Below are 11367 nucleotides of genomic sequence, written 5' to 3'. Positions count from 1 at the left end.
AAAAAAAAAAAAAAAAAAAAGACGATAATCCTTGTTGTACCAAATGGCCCATAAAGTTCTTATGCAGGTTTACTGGGAGAACGAACCCTAATTAATAGTTTTAAACGAACAAAATAGTAAAGACAAGGAATCGGAAGGAAAGTAAAAAAAAAAAAAAAAAAAAAAAAAAAAGGCGTAGATTTGCGCATAAAAATGTGGAATAAACAGAATTTAAGTGGGGGCAATGGCGGAATGCATGACAGCGTAGTGAATTGCAGAGAAGTGGCGAAAAATAACAGTGCGCGGTATATATCGTGATGCATATGTAGGCCTATATTTTGCCGTCAAAATGCGTGAAAAAAAAGTGGGTGTCACTTTTTAGCATGTGCACTTATGCATATACATAGGCACAACTCTTTGCGGAGGTAAAACTCCACTTGGAAGTACCTTCCTAAATTCCTTTTTGTAGAAACATGCTAAATTTGGTAGGCTACACGTGGCCATTTTTTATACATGTGCGCTTCTGAAAGTGATATTGTAAAATTGGTGGCGCATGACAACTACAAATGAAAGAATGAAATGGGAAAAAATATTGCATATATGTAAAAAACAACACGCCGAAGGCAAAAAGTGGCATCAATGTGTGCAAGTAAATCAGGTTGTGCTGTTTTATGCATTTTCCTTTTACAAAAAAAAAAAAAAAAAAATGGAACTTCACATAAATGTTCGAAGAAATTTAAAGCAATGCATATATTGGTGTGCACGGGTTAGTAAAAGTTGGAAACGATCAACTCTGACAAATGGAGCAAGAAAAGACAAAAAAAAAAAATAATAATAATAATAATAAAACATTTGTTACCATTAGAAGTCCACATTTGTAAATATTTAAATTGCCTTCCGATTCGGGCACAAGTTTTAATTTCCCCTTTGAAGGAAAATCCCAAGCATTTTTTTTTTCCCTTGCTCCGCTATGTTGAAAGGATTTAATTATGTGCGTAGCCGAGAATATACGCTTTTATTTCACGTGGAATTTTCTACTAATGTAAAGGCTGCCAGAAGGGGGGTTTACAGGCGCATAAACATACACAAACATCAGTGGGTATGTATGGAGACATGGAGAGGTAGACAGATATGTGTCAATGCATAGGTAGACGCGTGACACTGTTGTGAATGGAGATTACTTAGACATCACTCATTTTAGTATTGCTTAAAACCCACGCCCCCGTTGCTTCAATTCACACAATTCGTTATGTTTTCATTTGTGTAACTGCTCTTGGTATGTTCAATGGGGTTGACATATCATGTTGCCACATCATTACACTGTAGGAGCGTCCCTTTTTGTGGCGTTAATTTGAAGGTGCAGTATTTTGCACATTTTCTCATTTGGCGAATTAAAAGACAAAGTTCCGCGTAGGCGTTGTCATGCTGTACGTGAACAGCATACGCAAGTGGCCTTTTTCAAATAACTATGGTTATGCGAAAATGGGGGGGGGGATGTTTTGTCTCAGCTTTTTTGCTGTTGCTTTAAAGCATTATATGTGTTACACATATTTACCGCTACATATTGACATGTTTACTTGCCTTTAATTAAATTAACCTGTATGTGTGAATTTTTTTTTTTTGTCCGTTAAAAATTATAAATTGTGCTTATTCCACGATGAGCATACCAATTTTGAAAGGGCCCTACATTTAAAGCTATATTTGTTTATTCCATCATGCGCATGTGGCCATTTTTCCATGGACAGCCATGTTCCCTACGCCGTGGGTGTACAGATTCCGAAAGTGCTCGGATCCATAGCGTGCTCGTAGAAAGCATGTACATACACACCCGAGCGCATAATTATGCTGTCAAAACTGTTCACCTTAGGGCGGGAAGAGGCCTATGGGCATACAAAAAACGTACAGTACAACGGTATGCACATGTTTCACTACATCCTTTTTTTCCACCATAAGCTTTCCATTTTAAGGTCATACCCGCCCTTATTATTTCCGCCTCATTTGTTGTTTACAACTTGGTGCACATTTGTGACCCCCTTTTGTGACTCTTCCCTTGAACGTTACAGTTGTACAAATAAAAAAAAAGAACAGAAAGGAAGGGGAAAATGGGAATGAGGAAAGTATAAGAGCAAAAGGGGGAATGCTTTAAGAAAATTGCTATTTTTAGACGATAACGTGAAGGTCATATAAGCTTCAGGAAAAAAAGATCTTAAGGCAGTTGGGGGTACTTTCATTTGAATGTGCGAAAAGCCGAATTAACTTGGTAGGCACATAATTTCTTTGGATAGATCGGATATTGCACACCGCATATCTTTTCATTACAATGGGAGAATAAAAATTGAATAATTAATTTTCTGCCACATGTAACATACAGTGCGTATATAAGCATGAATGGAAGGCTAAGTACCGAGACTAGTGCCAAAAAAAAAAAAGTGAAAAGAAAAAAGGATTTGTTTATTACCGTTGCGAGTGATAGTAACTTTATTGCAACATAACTTAAACTACTGTTACCTGGGCACAGTAAACATATAAAGCTAAATGGAACATTGCATATGTAAGCAAATTTATAAAATTTGTATATTATAAATAAATGCAAAACAAATAAAAAAAAATCTGGAGCGCAGAGATGGCGAACCATCTTAGCGCCCGCAAGATTGTGACGGCTAAGCTCTGTAGGGGATTCAGAGCTTAGCCCTTTTGGGTAATGTGAGGCTCGAACTCACGACCTCGGGATTATGAGACCCGCGCGCTAACCGACTGCGCCAATTACCCTTAACAAAAAATATGTAAAATGAACGGCATACTATTCTTTCCTCGGATTTCTTCTTTTACAAAAAAACTTTGTAAAATAAATATGCGCCATGGTTGGAATGAAACAAAACTTATTTTTAAAAAAAAACTGTTTTGAGGAATATACCGATTGGGATGTATATAAATTTTTTTAAACGCAAAAGCTTTGGATTAAGTACATAATGGAAGCACTTGCTTGTGGTATTACAGTTTGGGATACATATATATATATTTTCCCAAAGGTTTTAATTTAACAAGCATATGAAAAGCATTTTTGTGTGATATCACAGCAAACAGCAGTTTAGTAATGTAACTTATGGGCTTTTTTTTTTTTTTTTTTGTTCTCACTTTTTGCGCGCTCATTTTTTGGAGAATATAAAAAGTGGTCATTTGGAACTCGCGAATTGTTAGTGACTTTTCCCCAAGTGGCTTCGTTTATCCGATAACACTTCTGTATCATAATCAGAACGGCACAAATTTTGTTCTGCGTCAAAGGCTTTATATGATGCATTAATCTGACGAATTGTTGTCATTTACGAAGCTTACTTTGCAAAATTGTGTTCAATTTTTTTTTTTTTTGCTCTGTTGGGTGATCCCTATGTTGGTGCTGCATGAACGTGCGGATGATATGCTTAACTGCATAATGGCGTTATTTTTACAAATGTGTTGTTTTTTGAAGAGTCAAGAAATTAGGGGAAAAAAGAATAACAGATAAATTTGTTCTCCTTTTTACCTTAAGTTAAGTATTTTCTGTTGGAGAAAATTGCACACAAGCTAGAGGAGGCATTTAAGCAAAAGGCAAAAACTGTGATGCATAAACGCAGCATTTTCTCTCCAAACAAGGGGAAAAAAAAAAAAAAAAAGTGTACTTGGCAGTTTTCTCTTCATTAAGCGAGGCCGTGAATGTGTGCCGGCATTTTTGAACACACGTAAGGGGGCTAAATCATCCTCATAAAGGAAGGTACAAAGCGTTTCTCCTTTTTAAGTGGAGAAGGTTTTTATGGGGAACGGACGGGCATTTAATTCCTACGGCGAATAATTTCTTTTTTGCACGAAAATGGTACGCCAAATGTGTTTTACCTTGTAAAAGATGAAAAACACAGACACGGGACATGATAAAAAGGCTTGCCAAGCAATGATAACACAGCATGGCCTTTTTTTCAAATAACATTTTGATTTTGTCTTTGATTTTGACAATACCTTTGATATTTGACTTTGATGTTTCCCGTTCTGTGCAATGGAAACGCGCGGCATAAATGAACATATGTAGAGCGTACATGAAAATGCCCTTTGCGTTGATCAAGCGCTGCAGGCAGTACGCAATTGGGACAGGCACATGTAGATACATTTAGGAAGGGCGAGTGCATTGCACGTCGCTTGCGTGAAAGGGGAAAAATTGCACCGATGAGTTAGCATGGTTGCTAAGTATGACTTCAAATCATTTGGCGTAGAATTTCTGCGCAGAGGTTCGATTCCTCCTTCGGTGCGTTCAGAAAAGGGCGCATTTAGCGGGGAAACAAAAACAATGAGTTTTTATCAGTTATGGTCCATTTTGTAGAAACAGGAACTCCAAATTAATTTACCATTATAAATTTTGGTGTGAATAAATTAGTACACTTTTGGAAAAATTCAAGAACAAAAAAAGTGTGGAAGCATTTTGCCTTCAACGTAAAAATAAACCAACCCCAATACAAATGAAATGAATATTCCAAGGGTGAATAAAAAATAGCGTTGCTTTTTCTGTTTTGTTTAGGGCAAAACGACGTTCGCAAAAATTAAGGCATTGGGACAACTTGGCTTTGAAAAGGTAGTAATACGAAACAAAGGTGAAAATATTCCTATTTAGTCGTGAAATGATGAAGTGTGCAAATGCAGTTCATCAACAAATAGGTGGAAAGCCGCTTATGCGATTCAGGCAAAGGAGACTAGAGACCTTATACATATGCAAATGTGCGCTTAAACAAACATACACAATTAATTGGCCAAATAGGCGCACATTTGCATATGTAATATTTTCGTCACATTTTTAAGACTGAGAAGTACTTTGTTTAACGTGCCGATTCTACGCCAAAGTTGGTCACCACAGTTATATCTTCTGTTCGTTTTCTCTTTTTTTTAAAAAAGGTTCGAAGAGCACATAATAGGAAAGGTTCATCCTGTGATATTACAAAACGGTTAATTCATGCGCGTTATGGTAAATGTAGATATATGCAAAACTATGCTTATTGACAGGGAACATTATGCAGCTTATATATTCTTTCCCTTTGTGTGTAGATTAAAAAGGGCGAAGTTGTAAATGCTATCTGGAAAAAATGTGCAACTTGATTGCATTTCTTACTTCTCCAAATGGATGAAACGCCAAATTGCACGTCTTTGATGTGTATGGTCAGCACGCGTATGCGGCCCCATAGGAGCTTAACCATTTTAGGCAGTGATGAACATTTCCATGGCTGCTCCTGTGTAGCATTAGATCGTTACGGACATATGGATGGTGGTAGTTACCTTTATGCTCTATAAAATGTAAGGGAAACTTGTTGTTACATTCGAAGAGGAGACATGATATATGCAGGTGAGGGAACATATAAAAAGTACCCATAAAAAAAGGACTTTTTACTTTTATGAACAAACCATAACTATTTCCGTTTTGGAAAGAAGTCAATTGTTTTATATTGCAAAATATGAAGGATGATTTGGGGGGGCTTTCTCTGTTTTATTGGCCTACATTTTTTTTTTTCACTGTGCCTAGCGTGAAATACACGTGTTTGTGTGTGTTCATAAGTTCTTTTTCTTTTTTGGGCCCTTTTGTCCCATTTCGAAACAGCGCTGGAATCTACATCGCGACGAGGTCGTGAGTGTACAACGCGTTAGACGCACTGTCCATTTGGGGTGCCTCGTCAATGGAACGTGACCCTTTGGCATTTCTGAGTCACGGGGCTCGGGGCTACATTTTGTGCATACATCCCAGGAGATTAATCGGATACTGACGTGTGCACAAAGTGGGTGAGCCCACTTTTGTGGTTTAGGCCCTTTATCAACACCCGTAGCATTTGAACGTATCCATACATTTTGGTTAAGAACTGTTGATGCTTTGGCCAATTTGTTGATCTAATGGTCTGCATAAAAGGTAGCCCCCCCTTGGGCCATGTGGTCCTATGCGTTCCCTTCCTCCATGGACAAACTGTGAATGTGAATAAATATATAGTTCATGTGTTTATCGTGGGGTTGCAAATATGTGCGATCCACGAACGAATTGTATGTGCCTGTTCACATTGCGGTAAAAGTTTGATTGAAGTTTTGCCTTTTTTCCTTTGCAAGTGTGTGTTTATCCAAAAATGGCAATGTGGAGGGGGGGTCAGCGCAAATGGTGGTTTGCTGCTTACAAGTTTGCTGTCTGCGGCATATGCCCCTAATTTCATCTACAGCCCGTAAATGCTTAACCAACAGATCGCTAGGGCATAAACCAGATCTTAGCGCGTAAGGGGGCCGAAAAAAAAAAAATGGGAAGCATGCACGAATGCAATTTTTTTGTTTTTTTTTTTTTTTTGTAGATAATGATAATACTGGGCAAATTCACTTTCATATGTTTTACGATTAATTTTTCCCAATTTTTAAAATGCGATAAAAGAATATGAAAATATCATATGCATAAAAAAAATAAAAAGTGAATTTGAGCGATGTCAGCAGCGCTGCAATAGGGGCCGTGAAGTGGGAATGTATGGACCGAGGAGTGCGATAGGGGAAAGTGCAGCATGCCACACGCGACACGCGAAAAACACAGCCATTTATTTCCCAAAAAAAAAGTAACAATATCTGATGTGAAACGATGTGAACGCCAAAACAAAGGTAATGACGAGAGGTCAATCATAAGCGCGTCAAAGAATGTCAAGAGTAGAGGAAAAATCAAAAAGCGAGTCCCAGAGCGCGAACACGTTAACACATGAATTTTACCGAGCGGAAAACAATCAAACAAGGAAGGAAAAATTAGAATGCAAATTAAGGATACAAAAAATAGGCGCGAAATAAGGATGCAAGATAAGAATGCAATATAAGGATGCGATATGAAGGCATACTCAAAGTAACAGCAAAACGTTAAGCCAACATAATTGACGTATGCATACGCGCAAATATTTACTTGCTTAGCCGAGCGAGGATATAATACGGAGAATACAGTGAGGTGCATGAAATTGAGAAAAAAGGCGAAATAGTGATAGAAAGAGGCAGGTACTTAAAGAGTCAACGGAACGAACTGGGACGGTCACGTAACCGAGAGTAACCAAGGATACCACTGGCGGAAACGCAGTGAGAAATACTAGGAGTGGCACAACGAGCCGAACAGACACACACGCGGACGTATACAGAGGAACTGGCACGTTATGGGTGCTATGACTGGAATAGAAGAGCAAAATATATGATGATAGCATTGCATGAGCATTGCTTAAAGTAGTAGGGAAAATATATTCTTCTTCCCTTTTTTGTCATACGTTATTTTCCGTTTGATTAATGTTTTTGAATTGCTTGTAACTTAGGTCAAAATGAGCAGAGCAGAGGTAAGGCTTCGAGTTTTTAGACATACCAGTTGGCGCGCCGTTTTGCTAGCTTAGTGTTGTACGTGAGGTTTTACGTACGGGTGTATACCTACATATGTATACGTCCCCAGGTGTGGTATAGTCGTTCCTATTAGTGCCTTTGTAATAGGAGGCACTGTGTTGCCATGGATTATGGCTATGCGTGGAACGTAATTAATCCTTCTTTTTTTTTTTTTTTTTTTTTGCGATTTGTATTTTCTGCGCGTCAACTGTTTTGTGGTGAATGATGGCTTAACTCTGTATATGTGTCTTTCCCGCACTTGATATTTTTCAGGACTTAGATCCGGAGATGCTTGCACTGTTGACGTGTGCATTTGATGAAGGAGTGAAAGTGAAGGGCGCAGTAGAAGTTGGAAAAAGAGCAGTGGAATATTTCCGAGGAGATGAGTTTGTACATTTTTTGTACAGCAAAAGGGACATGCTTAAAACAAAGTTCCCAAATTTATTGCAAAATAGAACCTTAGAAGATTTGAAAGACATAGAAGAATTTGCAGACACATTTATTCAGAAGGGATTTATATATAAAGCGCAGTATAAGCCAATTAAGGGCATAAACGAGATCGACGAAAATGGAATGTATAGGATGGTATAGTCGTTCCTATTAGTGCCTTTGTAATAGGAGGCACTGTGTTGCCATGGATTATGGCTATGCGTGGAACGTAATTAATCCTTCTTTTTTTTTTTTTTTTTTTTTTGCGATTTGTATTTTCTGCGCGTCAACTGTTTTGTGGTGAATGATGGCTTAACTCTGTATATGTGTCTTTCCCGCACTTGATATTTTTCAGGACTTAGATCCGGAGATGCTTGCACTGTTGACGTGTGCATTTGATGAAGGAGTGAAAGTGAAGGGCGCAGTAGAAGTTGGAAAAAGAGCAGTGGAATATTTCCGAGGAGATGAGTTTGTACATTTTTTGTACAGCAAAAGGGACATGCTTAAAACAAAGTTCCCAAATTTATTGCAAAATAGAACCTTAGAAGATTTGAAAGACATAGAAGAATTTGCAGACACATTTATTCAGAAGGGATTTATATATAAAGCGCAGTATAAGCCAATTAAGGGCATAAACGAGATCGACGAAAATGGAATGTATAGGAGACCCAAATGGCCAAAAAGATTAATAATGTGTTCGAAACAGAATTTTGATAAGACCAGTTTTTACATCCTAGTTCATGAAAGGAATAAGAAGTTACAATGCTTGATGCTAATTACGCTGATATCAATAGTGCTAATTTGTTGTATGTTTCCTATTTGGCCCCTGAAATTAAAATTGGCCCTGTGGCACTTATCTGTGGTGTTTGTATCCCTAATGTCTGTAATTGTGTTTGTCAGATTGTTCCTCTTCATTTTCTTCTGGTTCTTTGGAGTCGATTATTGGTTGTTCCCCAATTTGTTTGATGAAGATTGTAACGTTGTCGAATCATTTACTCCTGTTCATCAATGGATTTACAGAAATGACTCTTGGGTTTTTGTCATTGCAAGGATGTTTACGGCTGTTTTGTTAGCCATTGGTATACACCAGTTGGGAAAAACTCACTCCATTTCCGATATTAGAAATTTTGCTACACAGTCCTTTATTGATATTATAGAATGGGGTAATAAGAAGTTGGCCGCGTCTCCAGAGAATGTGTCTATTTATAAGTCTTTGGATTCCAAGGCGACGTTCGAGATAGAGTTCCAGGATGACGGTGTTGTGTATGATGAGAACGAGGAGAACTACGACTGTTTGAAGGGATGCGGCTTCCAGACGTTCGAAGATCTCGTGCGCAAGTGTTTCCTCAAGTGCGAGTGTATGGAGGTACGTTGCAATGGTTGAGCCGGCGGTTGTGGCCACGTCCGTTACGTTTTGCCTTTTCACGGTTTAACCGCAGCAGCGGATTAATGCAAAAGCGAATTTCTTCCTCCTTTCGGTTTAACGAAAATTTGGCCTGTTTGATACTTTTCCGGGTGCATTTTTGATCACCCCCTCTGTTACGCGGTGCACACAATTATTTTATTTATTTTTTTTTCCCCCCTTTTTAGAAAGTTATTAAGTCTGAATGCTACAAGAAAAAGTGCTCAAGGGTTACCAAGGAAGTTTTAGACGAAGCGCACAAGGAGGCTTGCTTTGGAAAGAAGGACAAATAGGCATAGGCATGTAGGGTGGACGGAGACAGGAGATGCTCAACATGTTGACATCGGTACATCGTGTCCATATTGTTATTGGCGTCAATTTATGTGACGTGCGGTGCAGTGTGCGTGTGTGTATTTACCTGCGCGCTCGCGCCAGTAGACCCTCGAGTCATTCTCCAGGAACCACTTTTTTTTTTAACCATTTTTCATAAGCAGTTTTACGAAGTAGTAATTCCTCTCCTATTATGAATTAATCTGATTTTCTATTTGTTTCGTTTCGGACATTTTGTTGTAGCTATTTCTCCTTATTTCTCTCTCTCTCTTTTTTTTTTTTTTTTTTTTTTTCGGCAAAGTTATTGTGCATATCCCCCGTGAATTCTTCCACGTTGTATACACTGCACCTTTAGGGTCATTTTATTCTTTTGCATTCTTACATGAAGGATTTTTATGAATGGTAATTTTTTGTATCTTAAAATGTATTATATGGGAAAAGAAAAAAATTATATCTACTTTTTTTTTTTTTTTTTTTTTTGATGGCATTTGTGTTATTATTATTTTTTTAAAATAAATTTTTAAAGGTTTTTAAAAACGTATGAATTAAGTTTTAATCCTATCAGCTTTTTATGGGAGATAATACCCTGTTGTGTGTTATATTTTTTTACGCGTATCTTTACATTATTTTTTTCCTCTTGTTGGAATGGCTCACGACGGGGACGTGTAAAATGGAGTAGGCACGATGTGCATATAATGATTTTGGGTTACATCCATATTTGCATTCAGCTCATATGAGTTCACGTGTTCGACACAGAGTACTTACTTCTGTAATGAACAGCACTATTGGGGTATTTTAAAAAAGGTGCAGATTTACTTAAAAAGAGTAAGAACAAAAATGCTCAATTAAGGAGAAACCCGTACGTAATGCGTGAACTGGATGGAAATTCCCAACAGCAACAACCTTCATCTCATGTCCAAGTATACGAACAAAGGCAGAGCAGCAGCAAAACATTATTGCGCAGTTCTACCGATATAGTTAATTTAAAAAAAAAAAAGGGGAAACTGAATTGGATACGATGAAGCTGCCCAGGGAAGTTGTTTTTCAAGTTGCGAAAGGTTTTAGAGGGAGGAGCAAGGGATGTTTTAAAATTGCGCGGAGCAGGGCCATGAAGGCGTTGCTGCATTCGTACATTATGCGACGCCAACGGTATAGGAGGCTGCGGGTAGGTTGAGGAGCATGAACAAGAGATGCGGCAGATAGGCCAAGGGCGACGGGGGTTACGACGGGGAGTTCGCTTAAATAGGCACGCGCTCCCCATGCAGTGTGTACACACGTACGCAGATGGGCATGTGTGTAGAGCATCCCTGTATGCACTCCATTGTCCCAGGAAGCGTGCTCCTGCACCGCTTTTTCTCACCGCTGCTTCCTTCCTTCCTTTAGGTTCACTGGATAGCCAGTGTAAACAGGGCCTGCAGAGAGTGGAACTTCACATACGCTCACTTTATGAACAGCCTGCTGAACAACAACATCATGCTAAATAGGAAGAGCTTGTACAGCCTGTGCTACACGGAGCCCATAAGTTTCAAATGTCTAGTGGACGAATCCAAGTATGTTTATTTTCAGAGGAAGCTTAAGTTTAGGGACATCTCACAGTTATGAGTGGCACGGTAAAAAGTAATGTCTCCGTTGGATGCCCTTTAGGGGCGTTGCGCGCATATAGAACAGGGTGCAAACTATGGGAAAGGAATAAGTGAAGTGATTTGCAGCGGAAGGGTCTGAATTATTCAGAATGTTTGCAGCAGCATTGTTCTTTAATTGTGAGAAAAAAGAAAAACAACGTTACAATTCGGATCGTAACAGGGTACAGGGATATTTCCCCCCAGTGCAACTTACGTGCGAGTGTTAGACCA

General features: G+C 38.6%; 2 protein-coding genes and 1 non-coding gene across 3 annotated transcripts; 2 read left to right on the top strand and 1 right to left on the bottom strand.

Moving 5' to 3' along the window:
- Positions 1–2674: 2674 nt before the first annotated feature.
- On the bottom strand, positions 2675–2748 carry AK88_03652. Its single transcript has one exon. It is a non-coding gene; the product is annotated as a tRNA-Met (tRNA).
- A 4550-nt stretch (positions 2749–7298) lies between these two features.
- On the top strand, positions 7299–9477 carry AK88_03651 (uncharacterized protein; the record flags this gene model as incomplete). The annotated part of the gene is made up of 4 exons (XM_012481262.1): positions 7299–7313; positions 7627–7938; positions 8138–9148; positions 9373–9477. The coding sequence occupies 4 exons, from the start codon at positions 7299–7301 to the stop codon at positions 9475–9477; spliced, it is 1443 nt and encodes a 480-aa protein (XP_012336685.1).
- A 1055-nt stretch (positions 9478–10532) lies between these two features.
- On the top strand, positions 10533–11116 carry AK88_03650 (ribosomal protein L20; the record flags this gene model as incomplete). The annotated part of the gene is made up of 2 exons (XM_012481261.1): positions 10533–10679; positions 10898–11116. 2 exons carry the CDS (start codon positions 10533–10535, stop codon positions 11114–11116), a joined length of 366 nt encoding a protein of 121 aa, XP_012336684.1.
- Between the last annotated feature and the right edge of the window lie 251 nt (positions 11117–11367).

Source organism: Plasmodium fragile, assembly GCF_000956335.1.
Source record: "Plasmodium fragile strain nilgiri unplaced genomic scaffold supercont1.43, whole genome shotgun sequence".
Taxonomy (NCBI): domain Eukaryota; phylum Apicomplexa; class Aconoidasida; order Haemosporida; family Plasmodiidae; genus Plasmodium; species Plasmodium fragile.
Note: the sequence above shows the minus strand (reverse complement) of the source record. Positions and strands in the feature narration are given on the sequence as shown.